This window comes from Bufo gargarizans, chromosome 1 (assembly GCF_014858855.1).
Source record: "Bufo gargarizans isolate SCDJY-AF-19 chromosome 1, ASM1485885v1, whole genome shotgun sequence".
Lineage (NCBI taxonomy): Eukaryota > Metazoa > Chordata > Amphibia > Anura > Bufonidae > Bufo > Bufo gargarizans.
This window is the reverse complement of record NC_058080.1, coordinates 537,860,980-537,885,279: the sequence shown is the minus strand read 5'-3', so window position 1 is coordinate 537,885,279 and position 24,300 is coordinate 537,860,980. Positions and strand designations below refer to the sequence as shown.

The window sequence follows — 24,300 nt, the reverse complement described above, 5'->3', positions numbered from 1 at the left end:
CCCAAGCTCTAAAAATAATGGACCTCTAATAAAACAAGGCTCTTAAGGTCCTGTTTGCACAGAGGGTGGGCCGTTAGAATAATTTCCTCCGGAGGGGCCCAAGGGACTTCAGTCCGACGTTGGACACTCTGGTTCTAATTAGTTACCGGACTATTACATTCAGTAGGCTCACTCAAGCATTTCTCTTTCAGAGAGACAATACAGATAAGGAGAGTGACATTGGGGGATGGCTTGTGTGACAATTTCTTAAGTAGCACTGACATCTGTCAGAATAGGTACCCATGGTTTTTGTGGACAGCGTCCGATAATTCTAACGTTCTGGAGACAACTGGATAGATCACGCGCTGTATGTAATGGCACACAATTGTATATATTGCTGTGACGGGCGCTGGTTCGGTGCCACACTTGTACTAACATACCAACTCGCTCCAATCACAGAGTGACTACCTGTGACATTTATGATGTGCATCTGTGCCCACCCTGGCTGTTCTCTAGGAGATTATACAGTCAATCTCATTCCCCATTCACAGCCATGGAGCGCGTGGATTAATAATGGAAGTGGCTTGTAATAAGAGATGTGAATATTGCCTTGAGTAGAGCTGGGCTTACACGGTACAGTATTTTCTGCAATCCAATTAATTCTGACGGAATCCAGTGATAATTGCTCCATGTAAACGACCTGCAGCAATCACTTACAAAATGGCAATAATCACCGCCACAGTAATTGAAAAGGGATCTGATGTAAGAAAAGTGTAGTCAGACAGTCCAAATTGCTGGCTGGAAATGGATTATCCAGTCGTCAGCATAGGAATTAATGGAGATGTCTGCATTCTGCTGAAGAATTGCAGTGTTTGAGCGCTTTTTGTACAATTGTAGGCAATCATTGTAATCATCAGATCGCAAGTCGGGAGAGATCATTGCGCTAACATTTGACAGCCGCTGTGTTCTCACCCGGAAGGATCTGTCTGCGATGGGGATAGATGGAGCCAAACGTAGTGACAGCACAGCTTCAGACATTAGGCAGTGGGTGTAAGCACCCTCTGCCGAATGCAACGCAGGCTGCAAGACGTACTAGTCGTCAGGGATGATTTTCCAGTTGCCATGGCAACCTGTCAAATTTGTCCAGTGCATAAATGAATAGACAGATAGATATATAGACATACACACTTGGTGGCCATTTGAAGGGATGGACAAATCCCTAGAGGTTATGGTCCATGTCGATGTGATATTATCATGCCGTTTTCTTAACTGTATCTTCATGTTAAAAAAAAAATCTCTTGCTCTCCCCCCAACCCAAAAGTGCTGGACTGAGTATTCTCTGTCCTGTAGAAAGGTGCAAGATGTAAATTGTAGGGAAGGGAATTTTCTTACCAGTGACAGTATTTGTGAGTTATAACCTCCCTTCTAATCCTCAGTGAATGCAGAAACTGACTACCTGTGCACACATAAGATGCTGTGTCAGTTGGAGAGTAAGAGTGTTGGTCACATGACACAGCTGCGGATCAGAAGGGAGGTTATAACTCACAAATACAACATTTTGTGGGAGTGCTTGTTTAAGCAGCCAGCTTAACACACTTGGTATACTGTAGTATCAGCTATCAAAACTGCTTGCCTCTCCTGCCTCTGCCCAGTGCCCTGTCTTTTGCATTGCCAAATAAAGCTATTTTGATAGCTTGAATCAAGGTGCCTATGGTGGCAAAATGATCCACTGCAACAGATTAAAACGCAATGATTGGAAATTAGAAAAACTAATTAGTATTTTTCCTGTAGGCAGTAGTTGTCGTTCAATTTCAACAGCAGATTGATATGATTTTTCCATGTAATTCATATTGTAGCCATTTATGAAACCATAAACTTATACAGAGCCTAGTGATAAAAGTCAGCACACCTAAAGCTGGCGCGTTCATCTGGCCAAGAGGGAAAAAGGACAAAGCTTATGCCAGAATCCTCTAGCGGTGGCTTATCTTCCCGCTAACAAAAGGACCAGGTGTTGCAATCCAACATGCCCAACGCTAATCCCCCCTGTGGCTGCTGTCAGGAGGCCACCATATACAGAAGATGGTTAGCGGGTTCGCCCAATACACATCTAATATGTAACTAAATAACAATGTGACAACGAGACTCCAAGCAATAGAATAGTGGGTGCTCGTCTCCCAGGGATGTAGGTTCAATCCCCCATGTGAACGGATAATCCAGATTTTAAAAAAAATGGATGGAGACAGCACGTCCCGCAGTGTTACTTCATTCCTGATGCAACATTTCTGCTAAACAGTCTTCATCAAGGCATTTTTATTCATTTGGATTATCCACACATCTAATATGTATGACCAGATACCAGATCTGGGTCTGTAAACGAAAAAAAAGCTATATGAGATCATGAGAACCGGGGTCCCACATCCCTGTTTGCGTGGAGTCTATGAGACTGGTGGAGACAGCTGAGCGCTATACTTGGCTTTATCCATCAGTCCCATAGATTTTGAATGAAGCATCAGTGCACATGTGTTACCGCTGCCTCCCTGGGACCCTTGTCATTGTGATTGCATGGTGGCATTAAATGTAATATAGAACAGCATATAGAAAGGCCATATAAGCAGTTTTTGCATATAATATCGCAAAGGTGATTTGCTATTGAAACATGGCATTAATGGCTCGGCATCAGGCATGCAGTTTGAGCAATAGTGACGTAAGTCTCAAAAGCACATCTACTATCTTCAGAATGTGCTAGCAAGTCTTTATGCAGTGAATTTACAAAGAACCAACGAATGAAGCAAAGTGCATAGAAATCATTTTGATCCCTTCATTCTGTATGTTCTCCACAAACATATTCTCGCAGTTTCCAGCTTCCTGTTTAGAAGCTTTGTTATTCCAGCTGGACACAGAAAGATTTAGGGAATATCAGGACGTATCCGTTACCACAGCTGGAACTCAACATATACTGTAACATTTGAGTTTCCATAATAGGGAATACTAAGTATTATGAGACCTGGGTGCCCTCGTCTGAATGCCCGTCCTAACCAGAGTGGTGACACCACTATGGCGATTTCAGCCCAGTAAGCATTAAAGCTGCACACATGCAAAGCAGTACCAGTACTAATTTAGCAGTGTATTTTGTTTCATCGCAGCTCACTGCATTCATACATTTAGAAAACCTTTCATTATGGACAGTGGTATCATGTGATCCCATTCTGACCACCAGTCCAGACCTTGCTCTCCTATGCAGACAAGAGGCCAGTCTCAGTATCAGTGGAGAGGAGGCCATGCATACGCTGTGTGCACTCTGTTCTTGAGATAGGAGTGTGTCCTAGAGGTGGGACCTGCACCTATTGGATTTATATAGCATATCCTCTCAATCTGCCATAAATGTCCAATATGGGAATACCTGCTATAGGCAACAGAAAAAATGCAGAGTGCTTCATGACCGGAATATACCACTGAATATCTATGGCATACTGGAAATACCAGATATATGGCCAGCTGCAACTTTCTTTGCCAATACTAGCTTATTGCTGGGCTGACTCCATTGTTGTATATACATATGACAATTCACACTCCATACTTTTTGTCATTTCCCTCCATTGTTCACTTCATCAGGCCTTCTCTTGGACTCTATGCAATGTCTGGGGCCCAGACTTGGCTGCAATGGTACTGCAGTAAGTACTATTCTTTGTGCAGCCAGCTGTAGTAAAGCAAAGGCTCATATGTCACATAGATGTGACCAGACAAGCTCTTTAAGCCTAACTTTAATGAGAAGCGTTTTAGTATTATATAAGACGGGCTACAAGTGGTTAACCCATTCAGCCCTGCATTCATAATCCTGCTATTACATGTCATCGTTGTTATCTCTGGGAACAAATGGAATAACTACAGTCAATTATGACAATTTCAATAACGAGTTGTGAAGCTGCTGCATTGTGCGAGATGAAAGGAGAGTGGAAGGCATTAATGGTGACCACGTTTATGTGGTGTCTGGAAATTAATAATTAACTACTAGAAAATGCAGGAGGAAATATTCTCAGTAGATTTTAGTCAATAATAACTTTTTATTGCACTTCATGGACTTATTTCGAAAACATCTAATATACTTTTGCAAAAAAAAAAAAACTCACAATGAATCCTAAGGATAGAACATAGAGTGTTCTCCTGCATACGTTTGCACAATACGTACAAAGATCTTAGGTAACTCTGGTCCCGGCCGTTTAACTCCTTAGGCTACTTTCACACTAGCGTTCGATCGGATCCGTTCTGAACGGATCCGCTCATATTAATGCAGACGGTGGCTCCGTTCAGAACGGATCCGTCTGCATTATATTGTCAAAAAATGTCTAAGTGTGAAATTAGCCTGAACGGATCCGTCCAGACTTTTACATTGAAAGATTGAGCCATAGTGTGATTGAGTCATAGTGTGCCGTTTGAAGATTGAGCCATAGTGTGTCATCTTCAAACGGATCCGTCCCCATTGACTTACATTGTAAGTCTGGACGGATCCGCACGCCTCCGCACGGCCAGGCGGACACCCGAACGCTGCAAGCAGCGTTCAGGTGTCCACCTGCTGAGCGGAGCGGAGGCTGAACGCCGCCAGACTGATGCATTCTGAGCGGATCCGCGTCCACTCAGAATGCATTGGGGCTGGACGGAAGCGTTCGGGTCCGCTTGTGAGAGCCTTCAAATAGAGCTCACAAGGGGACAGCCGAACGCTAGTGTGAAAGTAACCTTAGATGTGGTGGTCAATAACAACCGAGGCACTTAAGGGGTTTGTTGGAGTGAATGACACCCCCAACCTTCATAATGGTGACTAATTGTACCCATAATAATACGCGAATTGCGGCACACAGATTCTTTTGGTTGCAGTCATTTATTAGTGCGATATCATACAAAGTTCACGATCCAGAAATGGATAACCACTCTTGGCAATGGTGACCGGACGTTTCTGTCCAAGCGGACCTTCTTCAGCGGTCTTATTATCTGACTGAGTGATAAAGGAAGTCTGGGTGATCCAGTCCAGACCTTCTCTACCACTCAGTCAGATAATAAGACCGCTGAAGAAGGTCCGCTTGGACAGAAACGTCCGGTCACCATTGCCAAGAGTGGTTATCCATTTCGACTTTAAATGTAACTGGATCATGAACTTTGTATCATATCGCACTAATAAATGTCTTAAACTGCAACCAAAAGAATCTGTGTGCCGCAATTCACGTATTACTATTTATGACTATATAGTCCTTGCGGGCACCAGTAACCACAGTGTGCTCCATCTCTAATATAATGGTGCCCATAGACATCAAACGATATAATATCACTGGTCTGGTTTTCTTGTAAATTGCGTGTGGGAAGTATAGGGGGTCACAAGACAGAAATCTACGTCCTAACAAATGTACAGACACATCTAGCGCACCAATGTTGGAGTGTCAGCATTTTAATGTATCTTTTGGATTTTCATGTTTCTCATGCTCTCTTGCTCTCCATGGAAGGAATGGTAGAAGATCTCCTGCTGTGCTGTATCTGATCTGTATCCTGTATTTTCCTTACCCCAGCATAAAAAAAAACTGTAGAAGCTGCTATCAGCAATAGGTAATTACATTATCAGATCTGGATTCCAGCAGAACCTAGTTTCCCGAAACCTCTGGCTTGGTTTGCACCCAGAAATTTCTGGTACAATCTGACGGAAAATGTCAGTTTATAGTAATAACGGCTGTAGGGAAATTAAAAATGATTACTTTCATGGGATGCAAAAATGATCTGACCTGCTAAAAATTCCTGAAAGACCACGGTTAACCCTGGGCTATATCTTACTGTGCAAATTTGCAACTCAGAAAATGACTGTTCAGCAACCATCATCATCATAGCCGTCCGCAGTTAATATTTTCGGCGGATAGATGTTCCTGGTTGTGTGTATGGTGAAACGGAAGAACCTTCAAGGACCGTTCAGAAGATGCAGCCCATAAAGGTGGGGTCCACAAATAATCAGATCGTGCAACCAATCCTCATTCTTTTTTACGTCGCTTCTAAGAAACCATCATTCATTCCTCGTCCGCGCTACTGGAACTAATAGAATGGACAATATGGTGCGCTAAGTGAATGGGGTAGTTGGTCGTGTTCTTAACGATCGTTCAATTACCAGCACGCTTCTATCTAATGTGTATGGGGCTTTTAGCATTGAAATGGCTAATTTTGCCCCCATTGGTCCACCTTTAGTGCCATGAACTCACATGGCAACCTGGCAATGGAGGTCAACGCTGGTCAACACCCAACCCTTTTTTGTTTCAGACGGCTCCAAACATATAATGTACAAATCTGTACAAACAAACGCTGTAAATGTGCACCCGTCTGCCCCTTGGCACATCTGCGTACTTATGTATAGGTCAGATGTATGCCCGAAACACAAATCTCTATGGTAGATAGGAAAACAGCAAAACACTTTTACTTGGCCGTTTCGGCATCTCCCGTAGAATTATATGGAGCCGCCGAACGCGACTATCCAACTATCTAACGTATGGAGCTATGCCAGCTCTCAACTGGCAGCAGATGTCGGGGATGGGGAAGAAAACAGACAGTTGGGTTTCAGCAGGCCCAATCTTTCTCCCGTGCCTGGCAGTAGTTTGTTCCCCTTTCCCCACTGAAATAAAACACATGCATGATCAGCCCACCATGCATGTTTATGGGGCACGGGGGAGAAACCGTTGTTGGTCAAATGAACATTATGGCTGCTCTAATCTTTATCGTCTGTTTTACGAGAAAATGACATTAGTGTGCTATTACATGGGGATTAGAGGGTGCGGGCAGAGATTATGGGTTACTGCTAATTGCCTGGCTGCAACCTGAAACAATGGCCTGTCCAGGTGGAGATGGCAATTAGCTGTAAGGCCGGGTTCACATCATCGTTATGAATTCCATTATTGCTTTCTGTTATAACAAAGAATAACGGAATTTATAAGACAGAAACCTTTAGGCCTCTTTCACACGGGCGTTGCGGGAAAACGTGCGGGTACGTTGCGGGAACACCCGCAATTTTTCAGCGCGAGTGCAAAACATTGTAATGCGTTTTGCACTCGCGTGAGAAAAATTGCGTGTGTTTGGTACCCAAACCCGAACTTCTTCACAGAAGTTCAGGCTTGGGATCGATGTTCTGTAGATTGTATTATTTTACCTTATAGCATGGTTATAAGGGAAAATAATAGCATTCTGAATACAGAATGCATAGTACAATAGGGCTGGAGGGGTTAAAATATTTTTTTTTTAACTCACCTTAGTCCACTTGCTCGCGTAGCCCGGCATCCTCTTCTGTCTTCATCTGAGCTGTGTGCAGTAACAAGGACCTTTGGTGACGTCACAGTCATCACATGATCCATCACCATGGTAAAAGATCATGTGATGGATCATGTGATGACTGTGACGTCACCAAAGGTCCTTGTTACTGCACAAAGCTTAGAAGAAGACAGAAGAGGATGCCAGGCTACGCGAGCAAGTGGACTAAGGCGAGTTAAATTATTTTTTATTTTTTTTTAACCCTTCCAGCGCTATTTTACTATGCATTCTGTATTCAGAATGCTATTATTTTCCCTTATAACCATGTTATAAGGGAAAATAATAATGATCGGGTCTCCATCCCGATCATCTCCTAGCAACCGTGCGTGAAAATCGCACCGCATCCGCACTTGCTTGCAGATGCTTGCGATTTTCACGCAACCCCATTCACTTCTATGGGGCCTGCGTTGCGTGGATTATCGCACCACAACGCACAAAGAGGAGCATGCTGTGATTTTCACGCAACGCATAAGTGATGCGTGAAAATCACCGCTCATGTGAACAGCCCCATAGAAATGAATGGGTCGGTATTCAGTGCGGGTGCAATGCGTTCAACTCACGCATCGCATCCGCGCGGAATACTCGCCCGTGTGAAAGAGGCCTTAGAGGCATTCCGTTTTGATCCATCATAATAGAGGTCTATGGGCAAGCATAAAGGATCCATCTGGTTTCCGCTATGCAGGACGGGAAAAAAAAAAAAAAAGTCCTGTCAACGGGAAAAACGGAAAGCAATAACAGAATTCATAACACTGATGTGAACCCACCCTAAATGCGCCCCTTTAACTTTCCCCAAATGATCAAGTTCTTACTGTACCACAGTTCATATATCTGTATGCTTTTCATTAAAGGTCTGTTCACATGTTGTGGTCAAATCGCGGTTTACAGGCGCAATTACCGTAATATGCCAGTTCTCCATTCTATAATAATTGTATTAGTGTTTGGCCGAAATCCGTTTTGCTTGCTCTACTCCCAAATGGACGGGAGTTTATCTTCCTTGATATTTCATTCAGCTAAGCCTCTGAGAATTTTTTGACAGGCCTGTCAATATTCTCACAAGGTTTTAGCAAGAAAATGGAACAATGCCGTCTCTTTCAGGAAGACATACTGTAACAGGCAGTGCAGGCATGTGGATGATCTGTGTCCAGGCAGGGCAACACCGACTCTGTCCTTGGCACAGACCTTGAAAAAGGTAATTGATTTTCTGTCATTTTGTTGAATGCAATATTATCCTAATCTCTGTCATAGAAGGCGTTGTGCGTAAGTAATGGGCAAGTTACTTTGCAATTACTTGTCTAAACCATGGGATCAGGCGTATGCAGAATGCCACCTAGTGCGCCCACATCGACCAGCCTGGTCTTTTCTACCATTTTTCAACCTGAAGTAAAAAAAAAAAAATTAAGCTTCTTTTCAGATGCAGAACTGTGCAGCCATTAAAGGGGTTTTCAGAGACTTTTATACCGATGACCTGTCCTCCGGATCAGTGGGGGTCCAACACCTGGGACCTCCACCAATCAGCTACTGCGAGCGCTGCGACCTTCTCCCAGCTCATCAAGCACAGCGGCTATGTTTGGTATCTCAGCTCCATTCACTTCAATGGGGCTGAGCTACGTCTATGTGACCAATAAACGTGACGTCACATGGCCTAGGGAAATCTGCAAGAAGGCCGTGGCACTACTGCGAGCACCAGTGCCCTCTCACACAGCCGATCAGCAGAGGTTCCAGGTGTTGGACCCCAGCCAATCAGATACTGATGACCTTTCCAGAGCATAGGTCATCAGTATAAAGGTCTTGGAAAACCCCTTTACCAATGAACCTGCTTGTAGGTGCAGTCCGCTTAGAAAACCCTGCTGATGTGGATGTTGCCACAGTTTTATCCACGATGTGGCTGCAAAGGGAGAGCCCAACAAAAAAAAGTGAAATTGTCCGTTTATGGGTTACTTTGGCATTGAGCAGATACCGCCAAAAGGGTAGACAGGCAAATGTGGAGGGAGAAATGCAGGGTTAAAGCAACCCTCCGGTTCAAGAACATTTTTTACATTAACTGGAGAACTAACAGAACACTTACCCGATGCCCTCCTTTTTTTCTTTTTAGTTCCAATTCCACTAGTTCTCAGGCTCCTCTTCTGCCATCCAAGATGGCCGCACCACCCGTTAGACTACCTGATGCAAAACACTACCCACTTGTCCAAACCTGCTCTTGGATTGGCCAGCACTGTTCACATGAGCAGTGCTGGCCAATCTAAGGGCAGCATGAAGTGTCTTGGGCTATCAAGTAGTCTGACCAGCAGTGAGGCCATCTTGGATCGCAGAAGAGGAGCCCAGGAAATAATGGATCTGCAGCTAGTAAGCACCATGTAACTCTTCAATTCATTTCCCAGTTGATGTTTTTCTTGAACCGGATGTTCACTTTAAGTGTGTCGTACTTTCACATGAACTGTTTGGGAAACCATAGTTGGGGCACCGTGGCTAAGCTGATGACAAAGTGTCTGCTACTGTGTGAAGCCATAACGATCAGTTGTAGTCTGGGGAGAGCAAGTGCTCATTTGACATACAAGGCCACCACAAAGAAATTACATACTCCCACTCTGAGTTTCATAAAACTTTTGCTAACTTTTGCCCTATTTTTGCATTTTCATTATTTCTAGGATAACATTTTTAGCTCAGGTTTTGCTTGGTAAAACCAATGCAGTAAGACAGGTGTAACCCATCTGTTTTATCCTCAGCACCAGGGATCAGCAACCTCCGACACTCCAGGTATTAGGAAACTACAACTCCCAGCACGCCACACAGAAATGAATAGAGCATGCTGGGAGTTGTAGTTTCACAACATCTAGAGTGCTGGAGGTGGCTGATCCCTGCTCTACACTATAATATATGCACCTGGGCAAAAAGGATGTCACAATCACGTGAATTAGAAGTACTGTGCGAGAGTGACCTCTCTGTATGGAACACTGTGTACCAGTACGCTTTATAGCAAGGGTAAATGTGGCACATACTCAACAGTACACATACCATAGAGTTCTCACTGGAGGTTACTTACACCACACAAAACAGTGCTGCATCCAAAATAAACTGTGGAGGGGGTTCTGGCAGAAGCAGCCGTTGCAGATTCCGGCATAAATAGGAATGGAATACCGCTGCATCCACTGGGATTTTGTCCAGAAATGGTGTTCGGAAATCAGCAGACACCATTATAGTGGATGGAATCAGTCAGGCACCAGCTGTGTCCGGGATATATGTTAGATTCAGTATTCTGTTCCTATGCTGAACATAATACAAGAATCTGGTCACAGATGCAAACCTAGCCTTAAAGGGCATCTGTCAGCAGATTTGCACCTATGACACTGGCTGACCTGTTGCATCGGCGCTTGGCAGCTGAAGACATCTGTGTTGGTCCCATGTTCATATGTGTCCAAAGAGACTCTGCTCTCTCTGCAACTGCCACGACCTTTCTACTTTGATTGACAGGGCCAGGCAGTGAAAACATGATCACGCCTGGTCCTGTCAATCAAAATGAAGTTGCAGAGAAAGCAGAGCCTCTAGGAGTAATGCCAACGCCCCTGTTGCTCCTAGAGGCTCATTTGCATACATTAAAACATCATTTTTCTCAGGGGACATATGAACATGGGACCAACACAGATCCCTTCAGCCGCCAAGTGCACATGTAACAGGTCAGCCAGTTTCATAGGTACAAATCTCCTCACAGATGCCCTTTAAGGCTGGTGTGTCAGCTCCACCACCTCCATACAACATTGGTCCTTCAGATCTTGGCCCAAAATCTGCATTGACGTATAGATTTAAGAACTGCAGTAGTTCTTAGATTTTTTTTTTCCCTTAAAGGGTCATTGAGTTTTCAAAAAACTTTTGATATGTCAGAGACATATTAAAAGTTTTGATCAACGGGGGTCTGAGTATTGAGACCCCCACCAATCACTAGAACGAGAAGAGAGAAGGACTGCAGGAGACAAACTCAATAAAAAAAAAATACATGTATGAGTCCATCTGGATCCTGTCTACTGAAGCGAGAAGAGAGAACGTGATATGCGAGCACTTCTCTTTTCTCTTTCTAGTGATCGTGGAGATCTCAGCACTCAGACACCCCCCCCCCCCCCCCATCAAAACTTTGGATATGTTGCTGTGACATATGAAAAGTTTTTTGCAAACTCAATTACCCTTTAAACCTGCCATTGTAAAATGCATCCCTTGTCTCTGGATTTTCTTTACTTACTGTTTGGTTGTCTTCATAAAGCTTCAAGTCATATCCACTGAGTTCCACACAGAATATTATGGCTGTCACACCCTCAAAGCAGTGAATCCACTTCTTCCTTTCTGACCGCTGGCCTCCAACATCAACCATCTTGAATGTCAGCTCTTTGAAGGTGAACTTGTTCTCTACAATGCCTGTAGTCATGTCTCGAGAACGCAGGATGTCTTCTACAGTGGGGATGTACTCAACGGCTGCTATCCTTTCAAGGTCATTTAGGTAATAGGCAGCGTTGTCTTCTAGATGATACTCATTAGAGCGGGAGAAGCACTCTTGGACGCCTGAATCTGCCCATAGTCGCTTCATCACCCCTAGCAGTTCAGAAGTAATTTCACCCTTGCTTTCTGCAGGGCCAGTCAAAGCAAACAGCTGCACTGCATCATATGCCCGGTCCGGGTTGTGAAACTCAATCTTCAGTGTAGCAAGAGCCCTTATGATGCGGGTTAGGGAGTCAATGGCATTATAAATGATGAGGGGCTTATATTCTTTGCATGCCTCCAGATTGAACCCACCACTATGAATAATTTTCATCTGCTTCACAATGGTGCTTTTACCGGAGTTACTGGTTCCAAGCAGCAAAAGTTTGATTTCTCTACGTTGGCGCTGACTTTCTGAGCGCAGGTGCCTATCGATCCTGCGCGAGCGCCTTGCTGCCTCTTTCTCCTCCGCACTCTGCCGACATCCCATGGTAGGCGGTTGCCAGAGATGGAGATTCCCCCCTTCTCTCACTTTATCCTTCCTCGCTGCCTAACAGAAAGCTTGTCTTTCAGCCTTGCGCTAAGTATGATAACAATCAGATTATGAGTCTCGCCCCTAACAAGTGTGTAGAAATAAGGACCAGCACAAGCTCATGCAGATGGCCTCCACAGCAGATGTCATGGCACTCCCTTTTCCTGAAGGTAGAAGTGGCACATTCCTTTTTTTAATGAAAAAACACTTCCTGCCACCGAGGGACCATATCAGTCATATATCCTTTTCTCTTCTGCATAATTCTTCCACTTCCTTCTGTCCCAAGGTAAGGAGCAGCCTACATCTGCTTCTGCCTCACTTGCCTTTTTAATTGTATTTTCTGGTTGCCATGGCGATCCTGCTCCGCAGCAAACAATTGTGTGGTTAGCCTCTTGTCTATTGCACTGGCCTTTTTGATGTTTTTCCCTTCTTTTCTTCGTCCTCTATCCGGCAGTGATCTGTACCTGTCAGACACAAAGAAACGTAAATATGGCATGGCTGCATCTCTGTCGCTTTACACAATATGCGAGAGCCTCATAAAACAGTAAACTGTTACAGAAAAGAACTGAGCCCCTCAGCATGGTCAGCCCTGACAGCATGGTCAGGTCAGCATGCCTTAGATATGGTGAACAGACTTCACTATAGAGCCGGACGTATATCCCGCACTCCACAAAATTGGGGCTACACGGTCATCCAAGACCAAACAAACAACGACAAGCAAGAGCAGGCATAGTATGGGGGGGAAATAGCGGCTCGGACAAAAGCTATCTTTGGACCCGTTTACATGATTTTTTTTAAGAAGCAGCATGGCATGGTCTATCTTGGAGCAGAATCCATGCTAATTCTCCCCTTAAAAATGAATGGAAAGTTTAAAAAAATAGGAAGCAGAAAATAAAAAGCACCAAAAGGGCTCATGCACACAAACGTATTTTCTTTCTGTGTCCGTTCTGTTTTTTTTTTTTACGGACGGTATGCGGAACCAGTCATTTCAATGGGTCCGCAAAATAACAGAAGGTACTCTGTGTGCATTCAGTTTCCGTATTTCCGTTCCGCAAAAAATAGAACATGTCCTATTATTGTCCACATTACAGACAAGGATAGGACTGTTCTATTAGAGCCAGCTGTTCCATTCCGCAAAATACGGAATGCACACGGACATCATCCGTATTTTTTGCTGATCGTTTTTTTGCGGACCGCAAAATACATACGTTCGTGTGCATGAGCCCAAACTGTACAGAAAATCTACGGGAATTCTGCTCAGATTTTTTCTGTGAGTTTTCAAAATTCAGTGTGCGAACATCCCCTTAAGTGTACGGCCAAGCCTTAGAGATGCTGATCTTGAACACTCCAGTCTCTTGAAATGTTGAGCTTCATAATAGAAATGTATATGTTTCTTTGCTACTGATCTTTCATATGCTTAAAATGACTCATTTTTACCAATTTGTAAAAAAATGCATATAGACATATATCTGCAAAAAACAGCTTCCCAGGAATTGTTGCCCGAGTAGATCTAGAGGTGAATGGAAACTCTATAGTCTTCTGTTATCTAACCGCCTAATGTTTGCTGACCTTGATACAGATCAACCCCGTATCACGTTAAGGGTATGAGAAGAATGGATATTTTACTTTGAAGTAAGCATTGATTGTTAGCAGAAGAATATTACGCAGATAGGAAGTACTATTGATTAATATGTGAGACAATAGAATGTACGCCTCTCCCCAAGGGTCATATCATGTCATGGGATCAATATCCGCAGAGCAATGAAAAGACAGATGGGTTCTTCATTTCAGGGTGACGCATGGCTGCTACACACTAGTCACCCCCAACCAATATTGGGCAATATAGGTACTTTACTACATGACCACTGTAGCCAAATTACTTGTCTTAGAGGCTGCGCTTGGCCCATTTTTTATGATATTGGACAACCCCGTTAATCTGGTAATACACATTAGTCTAAAGATAATGACAGAAGATGATTTCAACCAAAATAATAGTTTGCCAAGTGAAATTTTAGCAATAAGGATTGTTTTAGCCAACAAATGACAGACCATCATCATATGAAAAGGAGCCAGCCATGTTTAAAATTTTCATTTGATATTTTCTAGTCCATGAATCATCTGGCTGTGAAAGCCCTTTCCCAGATTGATCAATGAACATGTATGGGTCATTTGAACAACTGTAACAGAAAATATCAACTAAAATGTGTATGGTTTATGTGGATCGTTCCTTCAGCAACTGTTCAACCAACAGCCTACTTCTATAATGTGTATGGCCACCTTTTTTTAATGCCATTTAAAGAGGTATTCTGGCCCTAAAGCAAACAACCCCTATCATCTGAACCTCAGCCCCATTGAAAAGAAATAAGCAGACTCACCTGCCCTTGCTTCCACCGCTGCTCCCTGCTAGGCTACTTCTGGTCCCCATGGGACCAGGAAGTGGAGGGATTCCACTGCAGCCAATCATGGATCTCAATTGTGACAACGGATTGAATGGTGCCTCACAGCTGTGACATAACTTTCAAGCCAATGTGACCAGTGAGGCCTGTGCCTGACCACAGTGATAACCAGACCCAACCACTTCCTGATCTCATGAGAACCAGAAGCAGCTAGGAACGGAGCAATGGGCAATAGCCGGACAACCTTTTAAAGCTGGCCATACACATTATATAGCTGTCTGTTATCTCCCCAAATTCCACCAAACACAGGCTAGCTGGGCTGAGCATACATGTGTTGTGGATGGGGAGAAGGGAGGGCAGCGCCAGGCCCCTGATCTCCTTGAGAATAAAAAAGGATCAGGAATGTTGAAATACCACTGTCCCATCCTTCTCTCCCTAAACATCTCCTATCAATGGAGAATCAGGAGGCCCCTATAAACATTAGATAGTCCAGTGTTTCCCAACCAGTGTGCCTCCAGCTGTTGCAAAACTACACTTCCTAGCATGCCCGCACAGCCAAAGGCTGTCCAGGCATGCTGGGAGTTGTAGTTTTGCAACAGCTGGAGGCACGCTGGTTGGGAAACACCGAGATAGTCAGTAGTCTCTAATGCACTAAATACTTTTCATTTAGCAAACATTTGTAGTCAAAACGAAATTAAACAAATAGGGTTTTTGTGTATTTTGGAAATTGGTCATTTATTTTATTATCTTGTTCCATAAAATCTGGCCTTGGGTTGTTATCTATCCCTTCCATAAAATCCCATGCCTGGCAGTTTGCACTAGGGGCTAATAAATTCTCCTGTCATCATCACTTGCCTTCCTCCTGTGTTGATTTCCTCATCTCACTTTTATGTGCGTCCAAAGTAAATATGAGAGAGAACTACTGTTCTGGGATTCCAGAGATTATTGCTAGGCTTCCAGTAGAACCGTACCCATAGATCTCAGGCAGTACTATTGAGAACCTGCAGATGTGTAATGCAATAAGCCATTTGCACATTCACCTTCACACTAGCACGCTCTCATGCTTGTTCCCAAAAGTGCAGACTGTAAAGTGATTGCCTGATTTCAAGGTCAACAGGGACTCTTCTTATGCTGGAGCCCTGAGATGTCTGCATTTCAAGTATGTAGTAATGACTGATGTAACACTAAACAGATGTACGTAGAACAGTAATGTTCACTGGCAAATTTCAAGAAAACGGTTTGCCATTTGTTGGCAGAGGACCATATTCCTGTGTTGTCACTATCCAACCACGATGACCTAGATTTTCAAAGTATTATGGTTTTGCACTTCTTATCAACCGTTCCTGCACATGGAAGTTGTGATTTTCTATTAGCACTCTCGGCATTATCTTGGAGACAGTGGGAGTGTATTCATCTGGTGCTGACCGTTGCAGGCGTCAAAGATTATGCATTTGGCTCTTCTCCAACTTGAAATCGAGTTTGTGCCAGCTTCCTCAAAAACATGTTCCACCACAACCAGAAGGTTTGCAGTATGGCTGTGTGCTTGTAATAAGAAGACTCCTTGTGTCAGGATAAAGGACAGTTATCCATGGATGTCTCTCTCTATCAATTTGCTCTTGATATATCGCAAATATGCCTATATTGATTTTATTTCTGTACTGGTGGATTGGCTGATAGGTCATCAGTATCTGATCGGTGAGGGTCCGACACCCAGGACCCCCGCCGATCAGCCGTTTGAGAAGTGTCCAGAATATGTTGATCGCGCTGCCTTCTGAGTTCCAGTCCCAGACCCTTCTTTCCAATGCTCAGGTAGTTCCACCTTGTAGCCAAACAATCGGTTACCAGAGGCTAGGTGCACTCACGTACACCTGCGCCCTAGAGGGAAGTATTAGTACAAATAGTGAAGTTCCACCAGGTAATATCGCAATCAGCAGGTTTTATTCTACTTACAAAAGGTTTGTTTTTATGACTGAGATTTTAAGACCTTTTGTAAGTACTAATACTTCCCTCTAGGGCGCAGGTGTACGTGAGTGCACCTAGCCTCTGGTAACCGATTGTTTGGCTACAAGGTGGAACAACCTGAGCATTGGAAAGAAGGGTCTGGAAGTACACCAAAAAATTGGAGACTGTTTTCTTTTTATGTGAATGTCAGAAGGAGTCAAGACATGGTCAGGTCTGACAGGAGGTGCCATAGTTAACATCCAGTGCAATTCTAAAAAGTGTGCAAGACCTTGTGTGTGCAAGGCATGTTTTGAGGGTTCTCTTTCATTTGGGAGAATTGTGTTCTATTCTACCAGTCTATACATTGTGCAGGTGTCACTGTTTCCTAGACGGTGGGTCAGTATACCTTTCATTATGTTGGATGTTTTCTTATCTTAGCGTCAGGTACAGTTTTGTAGCATGATATTCTGTATCATAACTCCCGAGCTATAGGAAGAGCATGCTAGCAGTAGAAAAAGCTCTTTTACTACTGGCATGCTGGATTACATCTACCCACATAGGAATCTTCTCCCCGAGCTGTGAATCTGGGCTCTCTGCACAAGCAATCCTGGCAACGCTGCTATTTTGCGCAAATGGGAATTTATCCCTGAAAGCTGATTCTTTATATATTTTTTATTCTTCTTGCCATGTTTGGAAGTAAAAAGGGGAAAGCATAGGGACACACACTACCTCCCATATCCTGTACAAGTGCTCTGCCGCCATCACATTACCTTATCATGGTAGAAATGCTGATAGCATAACACAGTATCTTTCTCAGCACAGATATTGTACAGCCCGCTTGTCTTTTTGGAACAAAAGAAAACATTTTTTTGCTTAACTTTAACCTGTCTGGTGTCTATTTTAAGATCTGATTTCTATCCTCTGCGTACATTTTGTTCTTAACCCTGACCTTCATCTGTGGTTCTATCTCAGGCGAACCTTTCTCATTCCCAGGATTTCTCAAATGGATTTCTACCTGTAATAAACCGGTCGTTGCTGGGATTGGGGTTTAGGCTTTTTATACAGGTTAGGTCGTGCACTGTAGATTTGTATCACAGTTGCACTTTAGGTCATAAATACTAAATTTTGGCCATCTGGACCTGCATTTGCTACGTGTGTGTGCCACGGCGGAAGGCAGGTAGACATTGTGTAGTGCAGGGCTGGCCAACCTGTGGCTCTCCAGCTGTTGTAAAACTACAATTCCCACCATGCCCTGCTGTAGGCTGATAGTCGTAGACAGCTGGAGAGCCGCAGGTTGGCCATTCCTGGTGTAGTACTTCGACTAGATTTAATGTTTGGCAGGAGTGGTCCTATGCAGCTCTTGTAGCGCCCTGACCAATCACAAGAACATAAATTACCGGTATGTCCTTAGTTCTCTCCTGCACTGGATCGAGCACCACGGAGAAGAGGACAGATGCCACTTATGTGTGACACTAAGGCTGGCTCGCCAACAGTGCATGTGTGGGTAGTTTGGAAGGAACAGCTTGTTCGTCTGACAGCTATCTGAAGTGTATGGCCAGCTTTAGGCCACCTGCACGCGGGTGAACGCACATAAGATCCGCACAGATTTCCATGCAGATTTATGTGCGTTTTCTGAAGCATATCTGCACCAAAAGAGCAGTTTTTGGTGCGGATTGGTTTTGCTGCAGATCTCGCCCTTCCATTGAAAAGGGTGAAATCCGTAGCTAAAACTGCAAACATCATTGACATTGCTGCAGTTTTTGAAAACCGCAATGCAGGTCGATTTCCGCATGGAAAAAAATAAATCTGCAAAGTGTACATGAGGTTTGTGCAATCTCATACACTTTGATGGTACTGTAATACGCTGCGGATTTTTTCTGCACGGGAATCTGCGCAGAAAAACCGCACATATTCTGCAACGTGTGCAGGTGGCCTTAAAGTCAAGGGCCATATCTAAAGTGCCTGATGAGAAGGTTAACCACCATCTGCTCCAGACTGCATAAAAAGCTGCACATTATGGACTTTTATCTGGGAATGGATACGGTGTAATGGTTCAGCTTGGGGACCAACTGTTTAGTTCAATAACTATGTAATGGAAACTACAAAGACAATAACTAAATAAAGAGGATATTAGTTGATATTAATTCTACAGATATATAGTAAAGTATAAATCTTTTCAGGTATCATCTTTACCGCTTAAAGGCCTCAGTGGCCATTACAGATACTTTTCATTACTTTATCTTCTTTCGTCACACTAATCGTAAGTGCTAAAGGCGACGAGGTTTCCACTAAACACTTCTTACAGTATGTATGTAGATATACAGAATGCAGTGAATGAACCGGCCTGCTGCCCTGATTTTCTTCTGTTGTCTTTGCAACATCCCGATTCATACCTTGAAGCTATTTTCTTAGCTGGCTGGCTCTATCCAGGTGATTGAAAAGTTTGCAGCTAAGGCTACTTTTACACCTGCGTTAGGTGCGGATCTGTCTGGTATCTGCACAGACGGATCCGCACCTATAATGCAAACGCTTGTATCCACTCAGAACGGATCAGTTTCCATTATTCTTTAAAAAAAAAAAAAAAAAAAAAAAAGGCTAAGTCAAAACGGATCCGTCCTGACTTACGTTGAAAGTCAATGGGGGACAGATCCGTTTTCAATTGCACCATATTGTGTCAGTAACAAAACTAATCCGTCCCCATTGACTTACATTGTAAGTCAGGACGGATCCGTTTGGCTCCGTATCGCCAGGCGGACACCAAAACGCTGCTAAACGGAATTAAAAACGCCAGTGTGAAAGTAGCCTAAACCTAAGGGTACTTTCACACTTGCGTTAGAGGAATCCGGCAGGCAGTTCCGATGGCTGGAACTGCCTGCCGGATCCGGAAAACGTGTGTAAACGGAAACCATTTGTTTCCGGACTCGGATCCGTTTGACAAATGCATTGAAATACCAGATCCGTCCCTCCGGTGTCATCCAGAAAAACTGATCCAGTATTTATTATTTTGACATTTTTAAAGGTCTGTGCATGCGCAGACCGGAAGACCGAAACAGTCAATGCGGCAGTTTTAATGCTGGATCTGGCACTAATGCATTTCAATGGGAATTAATGCCGGATCCCGGCAAGTTTTCCGGAATTTTGGCAGGAAAAAATACTGCAGCATGCTGCGGTATTTTCTCCGGACAAATACCGCAAAAGTGACTGAACTGAAGACATCCTGCTGCATACTGAACGGAATGCATTCCATTCAGAAACCAATGCTTTTTTTTCGGTATTGAGCCCCTAAGACGGAACTCTATACCGGAAAACTTTAACGCTAGTGTGAATGTAGCCTAAGCATAAAGTTCTATATGTGATGTATAATGTACTTCTGGAACGTACGTAGCAAGGGCTTCTAGTATCAGGGTTAAATGTTAGAAATCATCTCATGGTCATAAAAGAGTAGGAATGAAGGTATGAAAGGTGTGCCACTGATGGTTGTAATACATCCTGTACAGGCATAAAGGCATATAAATCCCTGCCTATGAAGCTTAGGTTTAAGCAAATAAAAAAAAGGTAGTAAAACCACAGGATTGAGGAGTGAGGAGAATTATGGCCATACATGATCCTCTGGAATTCTGGGAAGAAAGAGATGCAAATGAGCTCTTCACAAGCTCTGCCTCTGATGCCACCAGATGTAAGGGTCCATTCACACGTCCACAACTGTTTTGCGGTCTGCAAATTGCGGATCCGCAAAACACAGACACCAGCCATGTGCTTTCCACATTCTTTATAATGCCATCAGTTGGCATGCGTTTTGCCGGATCTGCCTGCTGGATCACTCTGCCGCAAGTGTGAAAGTAGCCTAACCTGTGCAGAAGTCATTGTACAGGGAGGGCTGGATGTGAGCTTCATTTCCTGTACTTGCAAGCTGCAAAGATTTCAATTATTGCAGCACCTTACCCCCTCCAAGCTGTCGTATCAGAGATATATATATATATATATATATATATATATATATATATATATATATATATATATATATATAAAAAAAACAAAAAAGCAAAACCAGCAGCACAAGACCAAAAAATGATGTGGGTGCAAAATATCCTCAAAGCCGCAGGCTCAAACGGCTATAGATAAGTATAGATAGCAAAAGGATGAGGCAGCACTCCAACTTCAGGTGAAAACCGTGGATCCTTTATTCCCTTGTGCAACGTTTCAATCGCTCATTGCGATCTTTATCAAGCATGGTTTACAAGTGTCATACAAGGGTATATATACCCATAGTGCATTGTGCCAATAAAAGTGAAAATTATTCAATTACATCAATATATAAACAAATATATTTGTTTATATATTGATGTAAATATATTTGTTTATATATTGATGTAATTGAATAATTTTCACTTTTATTGGCACAATGCACTATGGGTATATACCCTTGTATGACACTTGTAAACCATGCTTGATAAAGATCGCAATGAGCGATTGAAACGTTGCACAAGGGAATAAAGGATCCACGGTTTTCACCTGAAGTTGGAGTGCTCATCCTTTTGCTATCTATATATATATATATATATATATATATATATATATATATATATATATATTTACACACTGTATATAGCTCAAATAACTACCCAAACAAGGAATTGTCAGCTGCTGCAAGTTTGCACACTTAAAGTCCTGTGATCACAGCAGCATCAGCACTGATTCAAGCAGACAATTCTCCAAAAAGTCTTGGAGAAACGGTGAATAGTGTTTGCACTCTAACACCACCGCATCTGTTCCATGGCATACAATCATAACAGGTTCAGTGAATTAGGAAGAAGGAGAGGTTTGTAGCACACAGGAAGAGTCTTCACAAAGGTTACAGGACATGAAGATGTAACTACTGTGAAGTTTATATCACCCCTAGTAAAATAGACATGCACTCTCAACCCATTCAAATGTGCACATTTATGGGGGAGCTGGGTAGGATGGCTGTCAGCTGAATGAGCCGACAGTTCTCTTAAATCTACGGCCAACTTTAGACCTGTCAGACTGGCTTCAGAATAATGTGCTTATTGTTCTGGTGGGTAAATAAAATATAAAATACTAGACATATATCTCTGGGTCTTGCCAAATATTTTATTTTAAATGCATTTCTCAATGTCATTTGGAAATTAGAACCAACATAGAGCAAGCAACTGAAAGTTTCAAAAAATATCTGCTTTGTAGGAACAATTTTACTAAATTATTATTATATAATATCAAAGTAAAATGTGACATTTACTGAGCTTCTCAGTTTTATCAGATTTATCTCCTGCTACTCACATACCTAACCTGAAAAGCGAAGGTCAAGTCTCAGAAGGAAGTATCAGAAGTATAGTAAGCGGCGTGAAATGGGTTAGTTTTTTTTTAAAAGAATGTAGCACACACTGTCAAGCCAACTTTTTGGCGCGTACGGTACACTAGGGACTCTAAGGATAGAGGTTTGTAGAAATAGTGATATAAAATTCCCATTACATGGGTATTCCATTTACCCTCTTATCCAAGACATTTCTCATTGTCTATCTGTTGTCTATGCTGAGTCTGTATCTTTCCATGAACAAAATCATCAGTGGTAGGCCTCAGATGGACCATGTGATTGGAGCATGTGGTCTGACGTCACCACAGGTCCTTTAGCCGATAGTCCGTCATTAAAGTAGTAAAGAAGAGACCAGGAACTACGCGATCAAGAGGAGAAGGGGAGTTCATTTTTTAGTTATTTTTAACCCTCAATTGATCACCTACTAAGCATTCTGTATTCAGAATGCTATTATTTTTCCTTATAACCATGTTATAAGGGAAAATAATACAGTGAATAGACTGTCACCTAGCAACCATGCGTGAAAATCGCACCGCATCCGCACTTGCTTGTGGATGCTTGCGATTTTCACTCAGCCCCATTCACTTCTATGGGGCCTGCATTGCGTGCTAAACACACAATATAGAGCATGCTGCGATTTTCACGCAACGCATAAGTGATGCGTGAAACTCACAGCTCATGTGCACAGCCCCATAGAAGTGAATGGGTCCGGATTTAGTGCGGGTGCAATGCGTTCACCTCCCGCATTGCACCCGTGTGAAAATCTCGCCCGTGTGAACTCAGCCTTATGCAGATCCTGGTCAATATGGTCCTCGGGTAGTGGTTAATTAACAGTTAATACCATAAAAAATGATGTATGTGTTAATAAAGTGTGTGCTAATCTCACCGGTGAACATACCCAGAATGCTTTTGGGTGCTGGCAGAACAAAGATTTAACTAATGCTTTGATCCCTCTGAATGGACCTCTGTTCATGCGATTATGAAAGAGGAATATTTGCTTTAATGTATAGCAAGGATGTGCGAAAAAATGCCGGCATGGGAGCGACCAGTGTGCTAAAATATTTTGTTTTTACTGCAAAGCGTACAGTCTAAAGCTAGACTTCTTCTAAAGCAGGGCTGCACGACGTTATTTGGTCTGATGGTTGCACGGTCACATTGCTTTATTTCAAGGGGCTGCAAAAAATATATATAAAAAATGTCGATTGGCGCTCGTTTGCACGGGCATAAATGGGGAGGAATGATCCCTATCACAGTCGTTCCTCCCTCATTGGTAGTTCTATTATGAACAGCATATTCCTCATTACACAGGGAGATGTGCTGATGATTATCCTATATACTTTATTCTGATGCCCAGATCAGCCGACAGATAAGTGATGGCTCTTTTATCAGGGCACAATTATACAGGCCAGTTATGAGGGCTTGTTCCCAGAAATCAGCCCGAAAATTGTGCATGGTAATAGAGGCTTAGAGGGGTTGTCCGGGTTTAGCTACAATGAAGTACGGGCAAGTATTTACTTGCCAGACCTCGCGCGCCTCTCCTGTCCGCTGACCAGGTTCTATTTACTTGTCTGTAGCTGTGACATGACATCATGTGACCACTGCAGTCACTGGCCTCTTTGGGTGCACCACTGAGGCCAGTGATTGGCTGCAGAGGTCACGTATTGTTGAGATGACATCAATTCTGCAGCCGGGTAAATAAAGCCCAGCCAGGAGAACAGGAGTGGTGGCAGCAATCTGCCAGGTAAGTAGTTGCCCATTATCCATTGCAGCTTGACCCGGAGGGTTGTCGGGTTTCGTGACATTTCCTTCCATCCTTTCTCCTTTTCATAAATGAGCGCTTTCCTTCACTGCAGAGGACAACATTCTTTGGTTATTACCGCCTCCCAGTTATAGGTGTCCTGCAATAACCAGTAAGCACTTTCTTTTACTGGTGGGAAAAGTACTCATTGGTTAACCTTTTAATAAGCAGGCCTGAAAAAAGGCCTTAATGACCAGACACTTTTTTGTGATTTAGAGTACATGGTGGTTTATTATTTAGTATATTATTTTAGCACAGTTTTAGTTTTATCCGGGGGAAAACTGTGCAAAACATTTTTTTAAAGTACTGTCTTTTTTTTTTTCCAACTTAGCTCCTTATACTTTAAGTATGCAAACTAGCACCAAAATAGTGTCATTTTGATATATAAAAATTTGTATAGTTTAAAGTGAATGGGACGATAATGACGACAGTTTTAATTTTTTATTTTTTTTACCTACTTATATATCCCCCTAGAGGTCAGTAAAAGACCTCTGGGGCACAATGACACTTTTATTTTGCACTTTTTCCTTTTTATTTC

The 24,300-nt window shown here is 43.0% G+C and overlaps 2 protein-coding genes across 2 annotated transcripts in view; one reads left to right on the top strand and one right to left on the bottom strand.

The window, feature by feature from the left end:
- RSPH14 (radial spoke head 14 homolog) overlaps positions 1-24,300 on the top strand; it is a 213,975-nt gene that overhangs the window by 121,033 nt on the left and 68,642 nt on the right. The window lies entirely within an intron of this gene.
- Positions 1-24,300, bottom strand: part of GNAZ (G protein subunit alpha z) — a 124,357-nt gene that overhangs the window by 83,769 nt on the left and 16,288 nt on the right. Inside the window, exon 2 of the mRNA XM_044275495.1 lies at positions 11,531-12,759. Within this exon, the coding sequence (XP_044131430.1) occupies positions 11,531-12,253 (723 nt within the window). The 5' untranslated portion in view covers positions 12,254-12,759. The remainder of the gene's footprint in view (positions 1-11,530; positions 12,760-24,300) is intronic.